The sequence below is a fragment of the Castanea sativa genome, chromosome 3 (genome assembly GCF_040712315.1).
Source record: "Castanea sativa cultivar Marrone di Chiusa Pesio chromosome 3, ASM4071231v1".
Classification (NCBI taxonomy): domain Eukaryota; kingdom Viridiplantae; phylum Streptophyta; class Magnoliopsida; order Fagales; family Fagaceae; genus Castanea; species Castanea sativa.
The window spans coordinates 1,066,594-1,092,670 of record NC_134015.1 but is presented as its reverse complement, the minus strand read 5'-3'; the positions used below and the strand labels follow the sequence as shown (position 1 = coordinate 1,092,670).

General features: G+C 33.1%; 2 protein-coding genes and 1 pseudogene across 2 annotated transcripts; all 3 read right to left on the bottom strand.

Annotated features, from left to right (window-relative positions):
* Positions 1 to 413: 413 nt before the first annotated feature.
* On the bottom strand, positions 414 to 1,260 carry LOC142627852 (putative receptor protein kinase ZmPK1). Its single transcript, XM_075801740.1, has 2 exons — positions 1,257 to 1,260; positions 414 to 906 (listed from the first exon to the last, which is right to left on the bottom strand). The coding sequence occupies exons 1-2, from the start codon at positions 1,258 to 1,260 to the stop codon at positions 419 to 421; spliced, it is 492 nt and encodes a 163-aa protein (XP_075657855.1). The 3' UTR covers positions 414 to 418.
* A 368-nt stretch (positions 1,261 to 1,628) lies between these two features.
* Positions 1,629 to 4,034, bottom strand: LOC142629995 (putative receptor protein kinase ZmPK1). The gene has a single exon (XM_075804052.1). It carries the CDS (start codon positions 4,023 to 4,025, stop codon positions 1,629 to 1,631), a length of 2,397 nt encoding a protein of 798 aa, XP_075660167.1. The 5' UTR covers positions 4,026 to 4,034.
* Positions 4,035 to 22,020: 17,986 nt separating this feature from the next.
* LOC142627850 (receptor-like protein Cf-9) lies at positions 22,021 to 25,143 on the bottom strand (annotated as a pseudogene).
* Between the last annotated feature and the right edge of the window lie 934 nt (positions 25,144 to 26,077).

Genomic DNA, 26,077 nt, shown 5'->3' with positions numbered 1-26,077 from the left:
TAAAAATTTTCTCATAATTCTAAGCTGTAACCCATCTTTGGGTCACATATGGGGCTTTGGACCGAGCATCTCATTGGTTGGACATGAAGCTTGGGAGCTTTCGCAGGCCTTGATGGACTTAGACTAAAAAGATCCTCTAAGCCCATGCTATAGGCTTGGGCTTTAAAGGGCCCAGTCTTATCCCCTCGAATATCACTTTTCAAGTGTAAAAGTGTATAAAAAAACATCTGTAGTGCAATGAGGATTGAGGAAGTATGGATAAAATATTGAATAAATTTATTACAGTCCACTCACATATATTTTTCACAAAAAAACAAAATAAAGAAAAAAATGGAAGAAGAAGAAGAAGAACACCTTGAAAAAAGTTAGAAGTAAAGTAGTACATAAAATTTCTAAACTAGTTTAATTCCCAACAACTTTATTCTTCATGGCTCATAAGCATCTCTACCACCTGAGTCATGGTGGGTCTTTCATCTTTATCTTCTGCAACACATTGCAAAGCCACTTTGACTAAAAGTTCCATCTTAGCCTTGTCACAATTGTCAGTCAGCATGGGATCTATAATTTCTTCAATCCATGACTTCTCTGAAGTTCCAATGTTAACATTCTCCCTTACCAACATGAGCAACCTTTTATGCTCCCTTATTTCTCCATTGTACGAGGTATGCATGGCATTTGGGCTCTTTTCAGTTACAATTTCCAACAGCACAATTTCATAGCTGTACACATCCACTTTAGAAGTGATGGGAAGATTATAGACCCACTCTGGAGCCATATAACCTCTAGTTCCTCTCATCCTCGAGAAGTTTGAATGATCAATCTTACTTCTACTTTGTAGTTTAGATAAACCAAAATCGGCTACTTTTGGTTGATAGTCAACATTAAGGAATATATTATTGTAGCAAACTTTGACACCCAAAACAAAGAAATAAAAAGGTATGTTGATTCCTATAAAAAAAAAAAAGGGTATGTTGATACTTGATACCTTATCAAAAAAAAAAAAAAAAAAAGAAAAAGAAAGAAAGAAAGTATGTTGATACCATTACGTCACTTATAATTAACGAAATGAACGAGTGAGATATTTCAGGATTAAATAAATTTATTACATATATAATAAACTTAATAATTTTAATACACTTAGAAATTTATCATTTTTTAAAAATTTAATTTATTAATATACTTAATATAAATTTATCAGTTGATCATTACTTAATTAAGAAATGTATAACTTTTTTGTCATAATTGTAAGCTTTAACCCATCTTCGGGTCGCAAATGGGGTTTTGGATCGAGCATCTCATTGGTTGGACACGAACCTTGGAAACTTTCTCAAGGCTTGATGGGCTTAGCCTAAAAGATACTCTAGGCCATGCTACGCTTGGGCTTTAGAGGGCCCAGTCTTATCCCCTTCAATATCATTTTTCAAGTGTATCAGCTGGTATAGAAAAATCTATAGTGCAATGAGGAATGAGGAAGGATAGATAAATCCCTTTATTACAGTCCACTTACCTCTTTTCTTCACTAAAAAAAAGAAAAAAAAAAGAAAAAAAGAAAAGAAAAGAAGAACATAATGAAAAGGTTAGCAGTATTTTATAGTACATAAAATTTCTAAACTACTTTCCCAACAACCTTAATCTTCATGGCTCATAAGCATCTCTACCACCTGAGTCATGGTGGGTCTTTCATCCTTATCTTCTGCAACACATTGCAAAGCCACTTTGACTAGAAGTTCCATCTTAGCCTTGTCATAATTGTCAGTCAACATGGGATCTATAATTTCTTCAATCCATGACTTCTTTGTAGTTGTTCCAATGTTAACACTCTCCCTTACCAACATGACCAACCTTTTATGCTCTCTTACTTCTCCGTTGTCCGCAGTATGCATGGCATTTGGGCTCTTTCTAGTTACCATTTCCAACAACACAACTCCATAACTGTACACATCAACTTTAGAAGTGATGGGAAGATTGTAGACCCACTCAGGAGCCATATAACCTCTAGTTCCTCTCATCCTAGAGAAGCTTGAATGATCAATCTTACTTCTACTTTGTAGTTTAGACAAACCAAAATCTGCTACTTTTGGATCATAGTCAGCATTTAAGAGTATATTCTGAGGCTTTACATCACAATGTAAAACCCACTCTAAGCATTCTTCATGCAGATAAGCTAGGCCTTTAGCAGCACCCACTGCAATTTCAAACCTTTTATTCCAATCAAGTGAATTAGAACTAAGATTTTCAGCTAAAGATCCATGCTCCATGTATTCATACACCAAGAGCTTATGCTTTCCCTCTACACAATATCCCCACATCTCTATCAAGTACATGTGGTTCAACATCCCAATGGTGTTTACTTCTGCAAGGAACTCTGCTTCTCCTTGGTTAGCTTCGTTGAGTCGCTTGATTGCTGCGACTCGTTGATCAGACAATACACCTTTGTATACTATCCCTCCTGCTCCTTGTCCAATCACTTCTTTGAATCCTCGCGTTGCCTTTCTTAGCTCATTAAAGGTGAATCGTTTGAATTTAGCTGTTAGGCCTAGGTATCCTTGTGCAGTGGAGTCTGGACGTTTACTAGTTTTTAACAAAAAAAACCAGACCAGGACAATACAACTCACCTCCACACCTCCCACTGCTGTGGCGAACCAAAGCAAAAGCTTTACCGTCTTATTTTCATATGTGCTTCTTTCTTGCTTAGAGGCAATGCTTGAACACTGCAATCTAAATTCTTCATCAGGCATCTTGTGATTGGAAATACCAGCTTTGGGTATTCTCAAATAAAGATCTCCATCAAAATTTGGTGAACGGCGTCCATTTAGTAGCCGAGACTTGGGGTAACAGTTATAGCCACCATCTTCCATGCTAAATCTATATTGAAACCCTTTGCAATTGCACCTATATAGGCATTCTTGTTGACAATCCTGGAAGGTAAAATTCTGTAAGAAGTCGATATCTGAGCCATAGTATTCAACATGAGCAAGCTGGACAAAAGTAGACTCATCTCCATGGTCGCAAGAGATACTAAATTCTGGTTCGCACCCAGAGGACCAATCAGTATGATCTTTCATCTTGAAGCCTTGCAAGCAAAAGCATCTTCTGCCAGAGACATGATCATAAGTACACACACCATTAGGTCCACAGATGCCATGAATCCTGCATGGATCAGAGATGGCTTGCCATGTTACAACCCAATCCCAACTCCCATTCATCTCATGCAGGCTGTATAATCGAAGGTTGCCATCAGGATCAAGCGTTAATCGTCTCTGAGTAACTGTACCAAAATCTGTTGCATAGAATTCTAAAAAGTCAGATGACCAGAAATAGCCTGAGTCATTTAGTAGTGCAGCTCTACTAGTATTGTAGATAGAAATCCCAGCATCTGAAATGTCTTCAAGGGATGGATCTGGCCAGTATAGACTTGAAAGTTTGGGACCTTGGAAAAGCAGGTGGAGCGCATTATCTTCATCGAAAAAGAGCTTATAGTAGCCAGAAGAATGGACACCTTGGCCTCTATTTGAGATCAGGCTTGTACCAAAGGTTAGTAGTTGTTGAGGAAGAAGTGTATCTGTAGATGAATCAAAGCTTTGCCAGATAGCAACACTTGAGATATTATAAAGCACAAGATTGCCTGTGTTCATTAGCTGTAGTTGCAAATTGGAGGCCTCTGATGTGGTCAAGGCTTCTGTTTTAGTTTTCCAAACGACACTGCCAGTTGAATCGGTTAGGTGAAGCTTGCCATCTTTCAAAACTGAAAGCTTTGAACCTTTTTCATCAACAGGATCATCTCGGTTTGCTATCCAAACAACTGTGGGAACAGAGGGTTTTGTCATCCATATGGCAAAGCAGAAAGCATTATCACCAACAGGGTAAAACCCTGCAGAGAATTCACCATTTGCTGAAACCAACTTGTCACTTGGTTTCTCAACAGACAGAGATGTACCTATGAGAGTGTCAAATGTTTTAGATGAAGCAGATGAAGAAAGAGCTAGCAGCAGACATAGAAGAAAGAAGAGAGTTGAGATATCCATGAGAAATGCAACAGGCTGAACAAGATGTTTCTTTTGGTTAAATCTTCTATATACCGCATATTTATTATTTAATAGAGGAAAGAAATTGCTCGACTAATAAAACCTTTGCATCCCCCCTAGTGGCGCAGAACAAGACTCTTGGACCATGACACTATGAACACCTTTGGTTTTACTGTTGTTATTACATGGTTAATTTGCATTGATTTGTATTAGGTTTTTGCGTCTTTTGCTATATATAGAATAAATAAATAAAGCAGTGTTAATAACACTTTCACAGTTTCACACAAGCATACACAAAACAACTGAAATTGTGCATTGAAGACAAGATTTACTTCAAGCGTTACCATTACGGCTATATTAGTATGTTAATTGGTTTCTTCCCTTTCAGTTAGAATGCTGTGTTTGACGGTGTGCGTACCTACCTCATTGTAACATTAAGACTCATTTTTCACTTTCAATAATATTCTCATCCATTTTAGATTGAGAGAGTGAGAAAGATAGTTAGACTTCAACAGGTACGGTATGGAGACTTTCTAATTGACGGGGGAAAATTAGCACTAGCTAAGTATAGTCAAAGCACTAAGTATTAAGTCCAATTATGGTCTTGTTTAGTGGGAAGATTAGGGGAGATATGTCTTGTTTAAGTATTGTGTATTATTAGCTTAGCTTTTATTTTAAATCGAGCTTGGAACATGGATTCTGTGTACATTATTAGCCTATCGTTTTGAGGGATCTTTTGTTGTCTTATCATTTTTGAGACCATTGATGAATAATTTTGATCCAAAGCTAAAAGTTTAGGGAAATGTTAACAAATGCTTTAAAGACATTGATTTGTGAACTATTTTTAAAATATTTTATAAAATATAATAAATGAATTAATATTTTTTATGGATTCTATAAAAATAGTGTCAAAACTTTCTTAAAATGATTTATTAACAATTGCCTTAAAATTACTTGTTAATATGACCCAAAAATTTATAGCGTGTTGATCAAAATGGTGGGACAAGTATTCAATGAATGTGGGATGATTTTTATAATAAAAGTATATTGACCATCATATGATTTATATGAAAAGGAAGTGGCAAAGATGGGAAATTAATGAATAAATTGTCGACAAAAAAGTTATTAATTTGTCAGTAGAAAAAGAAATAATCAAATTTGAAAAGTGCACACAAACCCTAGATTATGAATTTAGTGCACATAAACCAATTATAAAATATATCCACGATCTTTTTTCTTTTTTTTTTTGAGAAAAATATAACCACGGTCTTGTGGGCACAACAGAATGTTGGAGTCGCCACCTAATTTTTGCGTGGTCTAGAAACTATATATATAGTGTCCTTTCGAGAAGTACCATTGATTTTATTACCAAAAATATGAGTTCGGAGTTAAGGTACGGTCTTGGGAAGATGTTAGGCACCCAAAACCGTCCAATTCTAAGGTCTTAACCCTATTAAAGACCAATTATGGTCTTGTTTAGAGGGAAGATTAGGGAGATGTCTTATTTAATTAAGTATTGTTTATTAGCTAGGCTTTTATCTTAAATCGCACTTGGAACATGGATTCTATTTACATTAACCTATCATTTTGAGGGATCTTTTGTTATCTTATCATTATTGAGACCATGATGAATAATTTTGATCCAAAACTAAAAATTTAGGGAAAAGAAAAATATTGGTTTAGAAATTATTTTTAGAAACATTTTATGAGAAAATAATAAAACAATTAATTAATATATATATATATATATTTACAGTTTTTTATATTTTCTATGAAAATTGTGTAAAAAATTTCTTAAAATAGTTTATTAACAATTGTAGGACACTTATTAACATGACTCAAAAATATATAGCATGTTGACCAAAATGGTGGGACAAGTATTTGATGAATGTGCACATATGATTTATATGAAAAGGAAGTGGCAAAGATGGGAAATAACGAGGAAATTAATGAATAAATTGCAACAAGAAAAATTATTTGTTAGTAGAAAAAGAAATAACCAAATTTCGAAAGTGCACACAAACCCTAGATTATGAATTTAGTGCACATAAACCAATTATAAAATATATCCACGATCTTAAGAACGACTTCGTCAGGCGTCAGCTAAATCACTAGATTTGTAGGCAAAGGAATAGGGAATTTCTCTCAAATATTTTATAAAACTCAACCCAAAAATTGCTTTCTATTTTACAGTTAGTTGTTGACTGGTAGCTAGGCCTATATAAAGGGACCGTAAACCTGATTACCAAGAGAACAAAATATCTAGGAAAAACCGCAATATTAATGTTGGGTTAGGGGAGATAATAGGAAACACAATTAATGTTGGGGCGATCATAATTAATGTTGAGTTGGGGAGATGATAGGAAAGACCGATTAATACTTGTGGCATAAGTTGTGGCACTAGACTTATTCCTAGGTAGATAATAGAAATACCAATTAATGTTGGGGAAATAATAGGAAAGACAAATTTTCTATGCAAAAGACCTTCTGTCACTTCTTAATAGAAATTTTATCAGTTGAGTTAACTATAATTTACAAACATTATAAAGTTTTATTCTTCATATATAACAAAATCAATTGCTGGTCATTCATTAACCTGACCATATCTTTTTAAAATATTTGAAATATCTTTTTAAAATATTTGAAATAGCTAAGATTTGATGTGATGCTTGATCTTCTTTATTCAGCTGTATCTTTTGATTGGTAATGGTAAGTCTTGAGAAAAGTTTGGATTATATTATCTTATACAATAATAGATAACTGTACTGTTGTTTTCCATGAATCCCGTGCATCTCCACTAGTGAATAATTATTTTTTAAGGAAAAAAAGTTTCATTCACGGAAAAGCAAGAAAAGGACAATAGTATATGTTAACGTATAGCATGCGGCACGGGTTATGAAGGCATCCTAGTATTCCCAGTACGTTAGGGCAAAAAGAAAGAAACAATACAATGACTACATGATTAGAAATTAGAAACAAAAACGCTACGCTATCATGAGCATGGTCCATACTCAGATTTTGGCTGCTTCTTCATTTCGATGAGGTAGTTATTTTGTTTTCCGATCGAGTTTAATTTGAGTTTGATCACTTGCTGCGTCTTGATGATGGGGCCTGAGATTTTGAGGGGAAGGATCATCCGCTAGATTCTAGATGCCAAAATTCAGTAATAAGCATATATACGGAATCAATTTGACATATAGTACAAAGAGAAAAACTTATGCATCCTTTTTCTTACAAAATGATATGATGAACTATTCCATCGAATTAACGGATGATATATAGGACTTTCTGTTTCATGTGTCATAATGAAAAAACTTAAAACACTATTTTGAATTGAATTTTTTTTTTTTTTTTAAGTAATAGTATTATTCTATAGAGAAAAAGAAATACAATGTTCAAATCCCACATAGAGAAAAAGGAAAAAAAAAAAAAAAAAAAAAATTTCAAAGATATTATAAGCTTATAATATCTTTGAAATTAAACTTAATTTCTTATAGCTTCAAGCTAAGTTGAAACACCAAAATAGAAAAATTAAATGGCCAATAAATTATTTTTATGAGTCAAATAATCTGATTAAGTATTAGAATGAAATCGTTGATTTAAGAAAAATAAAATTGCACAAAATATGGATCTAAAAAAGACAAATACAATTGCAGCTAAGGATGCAAGTTTTCCAGCCCTTGTTGATTTACACATAGATGTGACAAACATCAAAATTTCATTCTTAATTATTTGAATAGAAAACAAATGTGATAGATTAGCAACAATAACAAACAACCAAAACATCGAATTCCATTTTCTACACAAAAATTTCACTTATTAATTGGAGAATTTAATGTACTACACTTAAAGAATTGTATCTAAGTTTTACACTAAGAATTCATAAAAGTTTTTTTTTTCTCCTTCAACACTAGTAAAAAAAACACAAATTAAACCAAAATTTATCACTAGCCCCCTTGAAAATTTAGATTTTAGAATTGGCTGAACAAATTTTTTAACTAATCCAATAAAAGTCAAACCCAATCAAGTGAAATTGATATAAATACCCAAAAATGATAAATTTGGTATGATAAAAAAACCTCATCTGGTCCATTTCCTCTGCCCATGGCTTTCCCAAATGCTAACAAAATCCTAATTCTTCCTTTAATTGATAAGCCAAGAATGTATTGATCCCTTGTGTTGAATTAACCAATTAATTCAGCCAAGTTAATTAATTAATCCAATTAATATGCAATATGCGTGGTAGCACAAACAAATCGCTAACTAAATTAATATGCAGCGGAAAATAAAGTTGATACAGTAATTTGTTTATGAATGGAGAAAATCTTCAAGGCAAAAACCCCACTGGGTGATTTTATGGTCATCACTCACGAGAATTCATTATTATCACAACAAGCGGTTAAAAGTAAAAGAATCCCAGTACCTTATACCAACCTACAGTTGAACCCTTACTCCAATACATAATTGAATTTGTTCTGTAGTGACAATCTTTCATTTTCAATGCAAGGCTCCCAGTACGTGACTAACCTATTGATGCATGAATCCATATACGTGACTAACCACCAACTTGAGAAGGATGTTGGCTGCAAAGTTCTTCAGTTCATTATATGATGAAGATCACGAAACTTATTGGTTACAAAACCCTACGACGTACAAACGCAACAGCTTCAAAAGGACGATGAACTAGGGCATGTGTCTCCGGTCACAATATGCTTGTGAAAAACTTTTTCAGTAAGTTGTATCAGCTTGACGGTCCTTAAAATATTCCTTATGTATGTTTAGGGTTGTAAGAAAAGAAAGCCTAAAAAAATATACATGGATTGGTGTGAAATCAGATATGAAAAACTGATTTTCATAAATCTTGATAGATAGGTTATCTATCGAGCAACTGTCGAGCATCGGGCTAAACTGCCTTTTAAACCTTGATAGATGCTATTTGTCGAGCTAGCTATCAAACTTTAAAATCCAGCACTTTTTCACTTAATTCTTGGACAGATTTGCATGGCTTTAATACTTGTACTTGAACTCTTGTTCCTTGAAGTATTAAACACATCCTAGATCTACCCAATTACAAATAAAGTGTGTTTTGTCAAAGGATTAGTTAATTCTAAATGACATATGCTCCTAACATGATTCACATATGTCCTAACAATCTCCCCCTTTGGTAATTTATGACAAAACCACAACAAACAAATGAACATATGAGAGAAGTCATAAATCACTTAACTCATACTCACTTGTTGAATACAATAAAATCTATCATAACACAAACTCTTGAAAAACTTTGCAAGAAGAGAGTTCATGGCAAGAAAGATTTAAACAACTTGTATTTCTGAAACACTTTAAACAAAACTCATTACGGCATCTTAGTGTGAAACAAAAATAAAAGATTGCATACAATAAATAAGAAGCATGTGAATAAAGAGAGAAAAGAAACAACACATGAAGAGAAAGGTGAAAGAATGTAATAACAACCTCAATATATATATCAAAATGAATACAAGATTTGCTTTCACAAAGTAAGAACAATGTATCTAAAAAAGATAGAAAAGAAAAGATAGAAAAGAAAAGATACAATAAGTCCTTACTACATCCCTCGTAATAATAAATAAATAAAATTCCCCCTAACAAAAATATTTCCTATAACTAAGTCTCTCTCTAAATACATGACTACTCTCATACCCAAAACTACTTCCCTTTTTTGTCACGAATGACAAAGGGTAAGTCACTGAGAAGCAGTCATCCCATCATGACTAAAAGAGCTAGAAGCCTCATCTCCATCAATAGCACCACTAGGGTCACCACCATCGTCCTCATTCTCAGAAGCCTCTAGAGAAGGAAAGGGAGACACGATGAAGTCACCAAGGCGAGCCTGTTGTCTAGCAATACGACCGACATGGGTGTTCACCTGATACATCTGAGTAGTGAGAGTATCAAGGCGAGCATCCATGTGCTGATGCTACGCCATGACAGCCTCGAGGGTTACACCACCCGCAAAAGAAGAAGGAGCAGATGTAGATGGAGCGGAAGAAGCTGGAGGAGTCATCGTCCCAGTCCATGGCCACTTTGGTCAAAGTTGGGCCTCGCTCCATCTAACGGTAGCAATGTCTATGGCACACATCATGGAGAACTGAGGAAACTTGGGATAGGAGACAGACACATGACGAAGAATTTGCATGATAGCAAAAGGAAAAATGAGCGCATCATGGGTTGTTGTATCCTTATAGACATCTATAAGGGATAGTATGAAATGAGAGGGAAAATCAATAGTGAGTCCCTCAAATAGGGATAACAAAAATCGAGCACGAGGCTCAGTAATAGAATTATAGTGAGACAAGGGATGTAAGGTAAATGTCATCACCATATTCAGAAACCTCAAACTTTTAGTAAAGGCCAAGCAAGAGGTGTTTTGATGCTCACCCCAAGATGATGATGTCCTATAGAATCGGGACATGAGTTCGTCTTTAGACATAGTCTTAAGACGATCACAAACAGGATAGTCAGGATGCGCTACCTTCGGAACGTGTAGCACCTCAAATATAAGACCCGGAGTGACTACAATGCATGTACCTCGAACACTAGTGATAAAATGAGGTACAAAATAGTCGAATCCGTGCATATGGAGTAAAACTCATATATGATCATGAAGGGACAAATGACTGGGATGTCACATAGTGACTCCCAACTCCTACGGTAGATGACAGTGGGAAGGTCAGTATCGAAAAATTCCAATATAACGACTTGGCATTCCGAATGAATGCCGCATTGGGAAAAATTCTCCAAAAAGTATGTACGGGCCTTCTCATCAAGGAACCGAATGTGAGAGGGTGTAGGATCAGTAGAGGGAGAAGAAGAAGCTACCTCAGAACGAAGAGGATTCCGTCTACGCTTAGGTGCCATAGAGCAAGCTATTCAAAGAAAGAGAAAGAGAGACAAATAGAAAAGTACCAAGCACAGATTAATATCAACAGATAGAGAATAGAAGGTACGTATGCATGAAAAATGCATGAGCATGTGACATGTAACAGTAAAAACACCATGGGCTCAGCCCAATCCAATCCTACCAGCATACATGATTTCAACATATTAAACACACATCTATAATACATGAACCATTGTGAAAATGCAAATGTGATGCAATGCATGAACATTTAAGATCATTGAAACAAAACCCAACCCAAAAATTTTGCAAAAACCTCATTGATTTTGAGAAACCCCAAAATCTTTCAAAAACCCCAATAGTTAGGTCACAAAAGATGAAATGCATGATAAATGAGAGAAAGAAGATCATACCAGAGGAAGAGTTCACCCTTGAGGCCGAAGATTGAGTGAGGAAGAGGTTTAGAGTGAGAGAAGGGTGTTTGGGGAGGTGAGGAGTCAGAAAGAATCAAGAGAGATCGAGAAAATGAATGAAATTTTCATTGAAGCTATATATAGAAAACCACGATTCTCAATGGATTGAAAGGTATTGAGAGGTGTCGAGATTTAATTTTCAACAGATGGAGCTATCGAGAAGCTATCGAGAGGTGTCTACAGCAAAGTGACCTTGATGGATCAAGAAACTATCTAGCAACTATCGACGAGATAGAAACTTTCTCGATAGATCGAGAAGCTGCCGAGAAGCTATCGAGACAAATTCTCAAAACCCTCGATGGATCAAAATTGCAATAACAACTATCGAGAAAGGAAGATCAAGAGGCTTGATAGATAGCCTAGCTGTCGAGAGGTATCCAGCAGCTGTCGAAATGCTCAAAAACAATTTTTCAAAGAAGAGAAAAAGACAGATATAAATGCAATCAAGCATGCTACTCAACTAAAGATCCAAAAAACATTTTAAGCTTTCAAAATCATCTCTCAACACAAAAAATGTTAAGCATATAGATCCAAAACACACACACACACACACACACACACACACACACACACACACACACACAAAACAAGTCTAACCAATTTTATATTTAAAAAACAAGTCAAGATAGTTTAGTGAGCATACATTAACACATGTATTCCTTGTACTTGCACATGTATCAAAAATAGCAAAAAATATTGTGCGTTATGTGTGAAAAACATCGCAAGATTGCATAAGTGTCTTCATGTTATGACGATTAGAAATATGAGAGAATCACTTTAACTCACACACAATCATAACGGCTTGATGGGACTATCACCTTCGAGGTACATCCTATAACTCTCACATCTCTTAGAAGACACGCTTGCAATCATATATAAAGCATTTTGATTCTTTTTGCTTTTATTTTTCTTTGCATATTTTTCTTTTAAGTAAACCATGCATGGGCAAATAAGAGAGAGAAAAGAAATACCCAATGATGTTAAGCTTTTGACATTGCACTTTTGTTATGCCGAAGCATACATATGTCATTTCATGATTGGCGGGTAATAGTGGTGAGATGGTTATTTATGCCTTTCTCTTACGATTTTCTAGTCCTTCTCATCAAAAAGAGTGATACGAGTGTTAAGTATAAGAGATTACTTAATCTTACTCATCACAAATACGAGCCATAAAGCTCACTTGCTTAGTTGTGCATAGAGATGCTCATTTAAGTGACAAGAGATACAAAGTTTAGAAAACTTTGTTTTAATGACCATCCAAGGTACACAAGTACCAATGTACACAAAACACATATTGTTTTTGTATTTTTTTGATTTTTCAAATTTTTTTTTTAAATTTTTATGAAAAAAAAAAAGCAAAACTGAAAACAAACAACCAAAAACATGTTATACAAAGTAAAGCATAAAAATAGATGCAAATGCATGAGGAAGGAGGAGGAGAAGAAAAGATCAATCCATGGAGATAAGACCAATGTTTTTGGGAAAGAATTCAAACTGTTTTCTATCAAGAGGTTTGGTGAACAAATCAGCCCTTCTAATCATCAGTATGAATGAACTCAAGAGTGAGAGTACCATCTTCGACAAGCTTCTAATTGAAGTGATGTCGAATCTCTACGTGTTTAGTTTTAGAATGTTGAACCGGGTTCTTAGAGATGTTGATGGCGCTAGTATTGTCATAGTAGATGGTAAGATGCTCTTGACGAATACCATAATCAAGGAGGAGTTTTTGCACCCATAGAAGTTGCGTGGAACAGCTACCGGCAGCGATGTATTCAGCCTCTGCAGTGGAACAATTTTTCTTTGATTTCTTTATAATTTATATATTGTGTTAGTTTTAATGAATTTTTTCTCAAGCTTTCAAAGGATGGACTTTAGATAAGATGTTCAACTTTTATATGCCAAGCATTGATTATAAGTTTTGTACATGGAACAAATAGAGATAAGAAATTAAGAATATGGTCCATTTTGGTTAGCCTTAGCTTGATTTGTCTAGACATCAATTTTCCTTGATTATTACTTGTATACAAAATTCCAGAAACATTAAATTAGAATAGGTCCCTTACTAACCTAACCAATTGGAATTGGATGAAATTTCTTCTCATTCATACTAAACGTTGTGTACACTCCAAATTTTCTCTGCATCTCATAATGATATGTTGTTCACAGGTATCATCCAAGTCCAACATGATTGAGAGTTGTAATTGAGACTATGGCCCAGAAGCTTTACTATTCAATACTTTGCGAGAAAAATTAAACACTCATTTGATGTAACAGGAGACTATGAAATTTGACATTGTATACACTAGGGTTTGTTTTTGATGTTGTGAAATTGCTGTAGGTTCTAAAAACTTTAGTTTGATTAGTTGGCAATTCATGTTCTTTAATCGTGAAAAGTTTACAATGGAAAGCTTTTACGTTCCTACAACAAATGTTTTGGAGAGAAAATTGTTAGCCCCCTCATCCCATTGGGACCCTTCTATTTATACAAAGGAAAAATGCTCCAATATTCCTAAGTGTGACTTAGTTACATGGAATTTTTGTGCAAATGTGCCTAAATTTCTTTTAAAAATTTAGTTATAATTTTAAACTCTAATTTGGTGATTTTTATATGATTTCATGTGTTTTTAAACAATCTAAATGCTATTTCAGTTTGTGCAAATTATAGAACATAGAATCGGTAATTTAGCAACATAGGTACAGGAGAAGGCATGTAGTGGTTTAGGAAGAGTAGGCATTTAGTTATAAGGGAAGAGGAGTAGGCATAAATTTAAGAAAACCTTAGGATGGAGGAATAAGGAAAATAAAGAGTTTTTGATGATTAACATCCCTCTATCTTATTCATTAGTCTTATTTATTACTAATTAAAATCAGTTGAGTTAGTAAATAACTGATGTTGCATCTAATAAGTGTAATTAATTAAAAATGAAGTATTTTATTTCAAAAAAAATTCAATTATCTTTTCAAATAGAGTGCCATTTGGCAAAACTTCGTGCTTTCTCAGATGAGGTCTCTGCTTTTATATATACTAGCGTTTAACCCGCGCAATGCGCGGGGTCATTTTACTTATTAGAAGACAATAAAATACATTAAAATTCTTATGGGGCATGTATAATTTAACTGATTGTTAAAATAAACCATCATCAAATTTTTAAATTTTAATTACAGAAACAATATTTTATAACAACTCTAAAAAAGATGTATAGAACAACCTAACATAAAAATTATATACATAAAAAATCAATAGACATATACAAATGTTATAATGAATTATAGAATCAATTTAAAATGTAAGATAAATATATATGGTACAAATAGATAAATATAAGGTTTGTCAAGCAAGATGAGGTTTGGGAAGAATAAAAAAAAGTCTATCTACATCTTCTGATAATGACGAAGACACAGCAAGGTATTAGTGTAATTTCTATCATTGATAAGGGTAATTTCTATCTTCACCTTCTAATCATGATGAAAATGCAATCACCAACAACCTATTATGATATAGCACATCAAGGGAAATAATTAATAACTCTACCAAAGAATAAAACATACATACATACACATAAACAAAAGAAAACATAACTCTAACTAAAGTGTTTTAACTTCCTTAGACAATGTGGCTCAAGCCACAGCAAACCCTTACATGTAAATTAATGGGGGAAAAAACCCAAAGACTATGACACTTCATAGCAAAGATTGAATAATTATAAAAATGCAAAATAAATTGAATCGAAATTAAGTCAAATAATATTTTTCACAGCAAATTCAGTATAGAAAATTAAGTATAGCACATATATAGCACTGAAATAGTGAAAAGTAAAAACGGAGAAAAGGGAAATATACATTAATTTTGAATTATATCACATCCCAGTAAAGAAAATTGTAAAAAAAGAAAGAAAAAAACTTTCAAATGCTCCAAGTTCAATCAAACAAAACTATCAATTTATATAAGAAAAAAAGCTGAAATGGTAAATTCACCTTTTTGCTTAGAATCAAAACAAAACAACTAATTATGAAACTCAAAGGTTACTCCAAAAGAATATGGCCTAAAGCCTCATCCTTGGACTTGCTCATAATACAACAATAAATATAATTAATAGAAATAAAGAAATGCACTTGTTCAAAAATAATAATTAATTAAAATAAAAAATAAGATCTACTCATTAAAATCTTTCAAATACTTTATTCCTTGCTTAATGACTTCCTGTTTCATCTCTAAATCTTGTAGGTCCAAAGTTGTTAACAACCGTGCTTTAGAACATTGCATTTAATCTCATAATTTCTTCATCGGCTAAACATAAATTAAATATCATCAGCCAATGTAAAAAATATTCCTAAACCTAGAAAAGCTTACATAATGCAAGTTCAATCTTGACCAAGGAAAATCCAATAAATAAGAAAAACAAAGTAAAAATAAACATGATATGATAAAAATTCTAGGATAGTTTGGTTATATTTATACACACAAAAGTAAAAGTAATATTTTAGCCTGGTTATATTTATACATGTAAATTATAAAGCAAAAAAAAAATAGTAACAATAATTAGTTTAGAATATTTGCAATTGCCTTTGATAATCACATGCTTCAATCTATTATATAATTCAGTCTTCAATATACATTCATCCATATTTAACTAAAGAAAAAATTCACACAATATTCATAAAATTTTAAAATAAATATAGTAAGAAGCACAAAGTTTGACTACAAACTCACTTACAACCAATGTCTACAACTCCCACTAAAAAAATTAACATAATTATATATTTTGAAAATTGAACTGTTGGATTGCATATTTTTTATGTTTTTAACACGAGTGTCAAATTTCATACAAATTAGATTTACTATTCAATATGAAAAGACAACTGTAAAATAAGAAAAAATGACCTTTGAATTGCTAAATCAAGTTGTTGCGTAAAACCACAGCTTTCCAAAGTACTATGAAATCATAGGTCGGTACTTTGGTGATACTTAGTGTGAAAGTATTCAAGTTCTCTAAGTGCTACATAAAATCACAATGTTAGTTAAAATTATTTGACACACTTAGAAAGAATTTAGTACCAATTCAAACTGATAATTCAGCATTTATAAATTAGAAAGCAAAGATGATCAGTATTAAATCTGGATAACCCATTTTACCTAAAAAATGTTCATATCCTTACACTAATTGAATGCCCTTACAAACACAAAGTGTCATTGAGCAGCATAAAGAAATTCACCCAGTGAAAGATTTTTAAAATTCTGTACTTTGAAAAATTAAATTGAAATCTTACAAACATGAGAATGTACTTAGTGACTCTAGTGGAAAAAACTTGAACAACATGACTAACCCTCCAAGATAGCAAAGTATTATAACAAATTAAGATGCATCAAACATGAAAAGAGCAAGAAACTAAATGCATATGAATGGATAAATAAGAAAGGATAACGCGTTAAAATTTAAAACAACAATTCCATAGTGAAAGAGTAAAGGTTTCTTCAAATTGTTCATATTGTTAAACTCATATCTCAAAGGAAACAACAATTTCTGCAAATTTTATTGATTCTATTCTTTTAAAAAACAGGTGGAGCACATCACTAAACAAATATTTGAAATAAATAAATATTGGGACTTCAAGCTCAAATATTTGACATCTAAAAATATTTATCACGGTCTGTATTGCTCTGCACCTGTTGGTCTGCATTTTCTGCAATCTGCATACTTGTTGCTCTGAATTTCTCTGCGCGTACCTATTGGTCTGTACTTCTCTACTGTATTTAGCTTCTGGTTCTTTTTGTTTTCAGCTTCTTGTTTCCTCTATATTTGGATTTCAGGGCTGTCTTATATGTATTTGTTTTCATCTCTTATCAATAAATAGGAACGAAAATCCAATTCAGATGCAAAGTCTGCAATCTTAGCCCTATTGATCAAATATGGCCAACCTCATTCTAAATTACAAAGTGTGTGTATACCAACGTAATAAAATTTAAAAATAAAATTGACACAATCATTGTGATATGTGAACTATATGGGAAAAAAAATCTAATACACAAAAGTATATACTGAAAAAACTTGATAACAATGCTAGAAAAGAAACATGGGAAACGAAATTGTAAAGGGAAAAAATGTTTCAACAAAAAATTTAAAACAAGATAAATAAAATGAAAGCTTTAAAGTGTAGAGATATACTCAGAACAAATTGAACCCAATTATCCAAAAGGAAAACCAAATCCAAGACAAATAACGGATATTAAAAACCATTCTTAACCCAAATTCCTTATTCAAAACCAAATCTAAGCCAAAAAACTCTATGCAATCCAATCCAATCCAATCAAAATACCCCTGCCTAAATCAGATTTAACCCCAAATTAAAAAATAAAAAAAAAGTAAAAAACCAAAAAACAGAGACGATACTGGTGGAGGGAATGGGTTTGATGATGGCAGAGACCTGGACTGTTGCTTGACGCAGTTGGGGGTAGATTTCTCAGTTTTTTTTCTCTCTCTCTCCACTCTCTGTGCCTAATAGACTCATTCTCTCTCTCTCTCTCTCTCTCTGCAGATTGTAAACTTTGTTACAGAACAGCCCCAAAACCAATTCAATTCCTAATATCCAAAACCAAAACAAATACTCACTAAACAAATTCTAATTTTCTAACCCAAATACCTGAATCAAAACCAAATCTAACCCAAATGACTAAATCCAACCAAATACCCAAACATAAATCATACTACCTCTGAGAAAATTATCTTTTTTTGATAAGTATATCTCTGAGAAAATTATTCTCTACCATAACATACAAAGTAATCAATTTTGTACAAAGAACATCCTTCTTTCAGATTTAAGAATGTAAAACATGCAAAACCTAGAAAAACCCAACATCAAAAATAACAAAATCATGACTTAAAAGTATCTTTTAAATAAATATCGTCTAAAATCTTCAATGTATAAACAAAATTTTTTCAGATTTCAAAATCCCACAATTTCAATCCTCCTTGCAAATGACAGAACATGTAAGAGAGGTAAAGTTGGAGAATATTAGGAAAAAAAATTGGAACCTTTGCTTTGAGGAAATTAGAGACTCCAAATTGAAGAAAGATTCCACTTCATCTCTGAAGAGAAAGAAATTGAATGTTTTACATCCAAAAGAGACGAATTTAAACAAACCCATTACTAAAAATATCTAATAAAATAGTCACATATCAGAATTTCAAATTCCTTAACCCTAATTTCTGGAACCAAACCCAACTGTAATTGTAAAAGTTTGAAACATACAAGTATAACAGATCTAATTTGTGAGGAAAAAATCGGAGAATGAATACTAACCCCATCGGAGGCATTGTTAATAATGCTAAATGTAAAATTAGAGCGTTACTTGGCAAGACCTCACGCACTCCCACATGAGATCTCTACTTATATATATATATATATATTCATGATTATTCCTTTATAATTTCTAATCACTAATCAACATGAGTCTCAAAAAACTTTGTGATAGGACTTTATCATACGGACAAAATAAGTATAGATTTTTTTTTTTATCTTTATTTAAAAAAAAATAAAGGATATTACTATTGTGTTCATCCTTATAAGAATTTAAGCATAGATTAAATTTTCATTATTTTTGACAATTTTTCTTTAATTCCTTTATAATTTATATATTGTGTTAGTTTAAATGAATTTTTTCTCAAACTTTCAGAGGATGGACTTTAGATAAGATGTTCAACTTTTATACGCCAACATTGACTATAAGTCTTGTACATGGAACAAATAGAGATAAGAAATTAAGAATATGGTCCATTTTGGTCGGCCTTAGCTTGATTTGTCTAGACATCAATTTTCTCTCTTGTCAAAAGTCCGACTTATTTTAGGTGGAAGTTTCCTTGATTATTACTTGTATACAAAATTCCAGAAACATTAAATTGGAATAGGTCCCTTACTAACCTAATCTATTGGAATTGGATGAAATTTCTTCCCATTCACACTAAACGTTGTGTACACTCCAAATTTTTTCTGCATCTCATAATGATACGTTGTTGATAGGTATCATCCAAGTCCAACATGATTGAGAGTTGTAATTGAGACTAAGGCCTAGAAGCTTTACTATTCAATACTTTGCGAGAAAAATTAAACACTCATTTGATGTAACAGGAGACTATGAAATTTGACATTGTATACACTGGGATTTGTTCTCGATGTTGTGAAATTGCTGTAGGTACTAAAAACTCTAGTTTGATTAGTTGGCAATTCATGTTCTTTAATCGTGAAAAGTCTATAATGGAAAACTTTTGTGTTCCTACAACAAATGTTTTGAAGAGAAAATTGTTAGCCTCCTCATCCCATTGGGACCCTTCTATTTATACAAAGGAAAAATGGTCCAATATTCCTAAGTGTGACTTAGTTACATGGAATTTTTGTGTAAATGTGCCTAAATTTCTTTTTAAAATTTAGTTATAATTTTAAACTCTAATTTGGTGATTTTTATATGATTTCATGTGTTTTTAAATAACCTAAATGCTATTTCAATTTGTGCAAATTATAGAACATAGAATTGGTAATTTAGCAACATAGGCATAGGAGTAGGCATGTAGTGGTTTAGGAAGAGTAGGCATTTAGTTATAAGGGAAGAGTAGGCATAAACATAAGAAAACCTTAGGATGGAGGAATAAGGAAAACAAAGAGTTTTTGATGATTAACATCCCTCTATCTTATCCATTAATCTTATTTATTACTAATTAAAATCTGTTGAGTTATTAAATAACTGATGTGGCATCTAATAAGTGTAATAAATTAAAAATGATGTATTTTATTTCAAAAAAAAAATTAATTATCTTTTCATATAGAGTGCTACTTGGCAAAATTTCGTACTCTCTCACGTGAGGTTGCTGCTTTTATATATATATATATATATATATATATATATATATATATATATATATATTGATTAGAATTTCCGGGAAATTGTTTAATATATAACAAAAGTTTAAAAATAAAAAAAAAAGTTATTTATGCGAGGGCGGAATATGGATGGATATCGGGTTGGGTAAATCGGCACTAGCAAAGTCTAGTCAAAGTAGTAAATATTAAGGTCAATTTTGGCCTTGTTTAGTGGGATATCGGGGACACGTCCTCTTTATGAATTGTTTATTAGCTAGCCTTATATTTTAAATCGAACTATTTTTTAAGAAATAAACACACCCACACAACGGTAAGGATTTTAAATCAAACATATATTCTATGCACATTGGCTTGTCCTGGAGATTTGGAATAGAACTTGAGGGATTTTTTATTTTGTTTTTCATTTTTGAGGCCATTGATTAATATTTTTGATGCAGTGCATTTATTAAAATGTTGAGACTAGTATTCGATCGTTGTGGGAGGATGTTTCCAATAAAAGTGTCCACAATAATAACAAAAGAATAGAATGGGACATAAAAAGAAATGACTTGTTTGGATTGAGAGAGAGTGGAGGAGAATAGAGTAGAGTTAACTGAAAATAGGTTAATTTTGAGCCAATTTTAATATACTCTACTCTACTCCTCTCAATTCAAAGGAACATGAAATTAAGAAACTAGCCACTTGTGTTAACCAAAAACAAAAATAGTGGCCAGAGAAATAATAAAATTTTGAAAGTGCACACAAACCCAAGATTATGAATTAATTCGAAGTATAATATTGCATGTTTGCGCAAAATGCATAAAGATTCGAAATGCTTAGAATGTATAGACTTGTTGTAATACATGGGAATTTAGAGTGACCTGAATATATATATATATATATATATATATATATATATATATATATATATATAAATAATATGACAAGTGTTTGCATGCATCCTTTCATAAGAGTCACAACCTTTGGAGTTTGGACAATTGTATATTTCTTTATAAAGGATTCTAACCCTTCATCAATTAATACAATCATGATGTGAAAAACCATCATATTGAGGGTATATGATGAAGTACATAACGCTATTCTATAGTCCAGCTTATAATTGCTTGGAAACACTGTTTAATACGTCTGCTGGCCTCTTACTTCTGCTGTAACAGGTATTTTTGATTTGGGGCATGGCCCTCCTGTTTTTGTAAACTCTGTTTCTATAAGTTGGCGAGTCCTGCTCTGTTCTTATATTAGGCATTTGCTATGTTTTATAAAAATTTGCATTTCATCAAATAAGCAATATTGTAAATTTTCAGTGTTAATTTACACAACTAATCCATAAGATTTTTCTTTAATCTTGAGCATTGTAGGATATGTTATTGACTTGTTGGACTCAATTGTAGCGAACATTGACTCCAACATATATATATATATATATATATATATATATATATTGTGACATCTTGAGATATATTGTAGAATTAGCTTAAAATATCCAATATTCTTATAATACTGTGTTCCCAATTCATTGTTAGTTGGGTTAAGAAGTTTTAAGTGTACAAAATAAACGGGAAAAAGGTATTGACGGATTGTTCACGGAATAAAGAGAAAAAATGAAATAGAAAATATAAAGAGGAAAAAAGGGAAGAGCATGGAGTTAGAGCAATCATAAATATAATGCGTTAAGCACAAGTTTTATTATATAGTAAGTTCGCTACATGACATAAGCATAACACCACTATAAAAGTAAGTGTATATTTATATCTTCAAGATGCATGCTCAATTTCTATGTCCCTCTTCTCACCTTTTTTTGTACCCGTTGCCTCATTCCAAAGGTCTTCATCAACCAATCCCGCTTTCTTGTTGCCACAATGTTGCCAATTATCACTCCAACGATCAGTCCAAATCCGTACCCAATCAAAACTATTTTCCAACCAAATTCAAAGGGAGACCCAGTAGAATCATGACTTTCTTCAGAAACTGTTGCTAAAGGTGGTGAAGAATCAGAATTCCAACATTTCTTTGATAATGGATTCCCACACAAACCTAAATTTCCCCCAAACGAACTGTTTTCAAATGTGTCAAATTGTTTCCCATGTGGTATAGAACCATTGAGATTGTTATGAGAAACATTGAACCATTCGAGAAAAGTAAGTTGTGTTAACTGTTGTGGAATCTCCCCTGATAGCCTATTTTGAGAAAGGTCTAATGATTCTAGATTTGTAAGATTCCCTAGAGATGGTGGGATGTACCCAGTGAAAATGTTATTGGAAAGATTGAGCATATTAAGGCCCTTTAAATCTCCAATAGATTTTGGAATCTCTCCAACAAACCTGTTACTTGACATATCAATGGCTCTAAAAAATTCTTGGACCTTGTCGTAAACTCTAGCTTGGCCTTTGTTTGTTATTTGCATTGACCAATAGTATGTCCCACCAGATGCAGATATTGCTGTATGAATATATGTCAAGTGGTCTTCATTTTCTGATTTTAAGGCATTCCAATTTTCAAATGAATTTATTGGCAACTTTCCAATAAAACTATTGTATGAGAGATCAAGTATTTGCAAGTTGGGGAACTCATAATTGGCTTCAGGACTCTCAAACATTTGACCATGGAATTTATTGGAGCGCAACATGAGAACCTTTAAATGTGGAAGGTTTCCCAACCAAGAAGGAAAAGTGTCCTTGAATTGGTTATTACTAACATCAATGGCCTCTAGCATCGAACAATTGGCCAATGATCTGGGTAACAATCCTCGGAATCTGTTTTCACTCAAACGAATCACCCTCACTTCACTTCCTTGGAAGACATCATGCAAGCATTGGGGTAGTGAACTAGAGAATCTATTATTCGACACATCAAGGATACGAAGAGAAGTGTTGCAAATCGACACAATACCACTAAGGTAATTATCAGAAATATCAAGAAGATGAAGATTCTTTAGGCTAATGATGGAGATTGGAAACTGGCCTTGAAACTGATTGCTCTCAAGAACCAAGATATTTAATTGAGTGAGGTTCATAAGTCCAAAAGGAATTGGACCAGTTAATTGATTGAAGCCCAACATAAGGATAGTCAATTGTGTCAAGTTTACAAGGCCGAAAGGGATTGGACCAATCAATTGATTAAAACCTAAGCTAAGGATATTCAACTGTGTCAAGTTTGCAAGCTCATAAGGGATTGAACCAGTCAATTCATTGTAGCACAAGCTAAGGATAGTCAATTGTATCATGTTTTCAAGCCCAAAAGGGATTTGACCAGTTAATTGATTCGAGCCCAAGCTAAGGATAGTCAATTTTGTTAGGTTTGCAAGCTCAGAAGGGACTGGACCAACTAATTGATTGGAACCCAAGTTAAGGAAACTCAGTTGTGTTAGGTTTGCAAGACTAAAAGGGATGTGCCCAGTTAATCGATTAGAGCCCAAGTTAAGGATAGTCAATTGTGACAAATTTGCAAGCATAAAAGGGATTGGACCAATTAATCGATTTGAGCGCACGCTAAGAATAGTCAATCGTGTCATGTTTGCAAGCCCAAAAGGGATTGAACCATGTAATTGATTTGAGTCCAAGCTAAGGATAGTCAATTGTGTCATGCTTTCAAGCCTAAAAGGGATTGGACCAGTTAATCGATTGGAGTTCAAGTTAAGGATAGCTAATTGTGTCAAGTTTGCAAGCCCAAAAGGAATTGGACCAGTTAATCGATTGGCCATCAAGCTAAGTATAGTCAACTATGCCAGTTTTGCAAACCCAAAAGGGATTGGACTAGTTAATACATTGGAGCCTAAGCTAAAGATAGTCAAATTTGTCAAGTTTGCAAGCCCAACTGGGATTGGACCAATCAATCGATTACCATAGAGGTCTAGAAATGTAATGTTGATGAGATTTCCAATTGAAGCTAGGATGTTACCCACCAAAGTATTATTTGAAAGCTTAAGGTAAATGAGATTTGTGAGATTATCGATTGAAGATGGAATGGACCCTGATAAGTTGCAACTTGACACATCCAAAACAATCAGGGAGCCAAGGTTTCTCATTGTAGCCGGTAGCTCATTGGAGAAATTCGTGCCTGCAAGGCTCATTTACTCAAGGGGACTACTCCAAGATTGAAAGTCAGGCCATGGGACAGAGAGATCTTTATTGAACTTTATGTCAAGAACTCGTATATTTGGTAGTTTAAAGATGCCTACTGGAAATTCCCCACACATTCCACCATCATTGAGATAAAGGAACCTTAAAGTAGACATGTTTGCAAAGATGTTAGGCACCATGGAGAATATGTTCACCCCACTCAGATCAAGTTGTTCTAAGTGGATTAAATTTCCAACAAGGCCTGCTAGGCTCTACTCTTTGAATTGCAAGAAGAATTTGCCCGAAGACAAATCATAATTGCAACACTGATCCAAGGATGACAATTAGGACAACTTTGAAATTTCAAATGGGATTTGAACATAAAACATAGAAGAAGAGAGATTGAGATATGTCAGTCTTGAAAAATTGCCTAGCTGGGATGGGATTTGAGAATAGTTAAAGTGATTGTAAGCAAGGTTAAGGCTTTGTAGGTGAACAAGACGGAAGAGAGTGTTGTTGGAGTTGATTGAACCATATAGACAACTGTTACTAAGGTCGAGGCCAATCACATGACCTGTGTCCTCATCACAGTCAACACCATCCCATGAGCAACAATCACAGTTTTCACCTTCTAGTCTCCAAGATCTGACCCTAGGAAATGCAACAGGATCAGAGGAAGCAGAGTTGTTTATGATAAAGCTTTCCTTGAATTGCAACAAGGCTGAGCTCTCATAATCATGGCATAGTGGCTGCTTGGAAGGAGACGAGTGTATAAGATAAAACAAAGGGAGTATGTAAAGAAAGCGCATCAACAGGGAGCAACAAAACGAAGGCCCCATGATGGATGTCCTAATAATTAAGTTTAGCACTCTATTAAGCTGCGTAGGGTAATGCAAATTGCAATGCAACCATGCGAGAACTTATAGACACAACATAAATGAAGTACTCAACTATTTTGTGTTACTGCGAGCCACTCTTACGTCTTTATGTCAAGGTAAGTCACCCCCCTCTCTAACGTCTTTAAGTCAAAACATGTTGCATTAGTCTTTATACAATGATGGACTCATGACAAGCACAATCAGTGGCAGGATTTCAGCTTAGGGAAACAAGATTGAAAGAAAAAATTGGAAGTAGGAGTAATTCATAAAATATTAATGGATACTAGCTTCATCACAAGTTATTGAGTTTAATGTCATAATTTTCCAATTTGAATTTGTCTATTGTTAATGAGGTTATATGGGAAGGTACTTTTAAAGAAGCTCAAATTTAGGATTTTGAAAATTAGTAAAGTGCTAGGTTTAGTGTGTGCTAATTTTTAGGAAAACATTTATTAAACGTGTGTGAGATTTCTCTATTTGAGAGGTGCTACATCCACAACATTTTTACAATATTTTTAAAAATGCTACGTCCACAATATTTTTACAACAAATCATAGGTGACTAGTTGTTATTGGTTCAAATTTGAACCTAACACTAAGATTACTTTTTTGCCATAATAATAACAACCATTAACAATCTACCACTTAAGATTTGTTGCAAAAATATTATGAAAATGTTGTGGACATATCATTTTTCTATTTAAATAAAGAGTGTATGCTCATTTTTAGAAAAAAAAAAAAAATTTCTTCTATAGTTTATTGTTTTTGAAACTTGTTGAATTATAATTTTAACTCTATTTTTTATTTTATTTTTTATGAATAATGATTATCTAATTAGATTAGAGGTATTTTTGACATTTTTTTAAAGTCCTAACTAACTTTCTGAGTCTTCTTAA

What these genes read in the sequence shown, in the direction of transcription:
- LOC142629995 (XM_075804052.1), bottom strand. Translation starts at nt 4,025, where the DNA reads ATGGATATCTCAACTCTCTTCTTTCTTCTATGTCTGCTGCTAGCTCTT.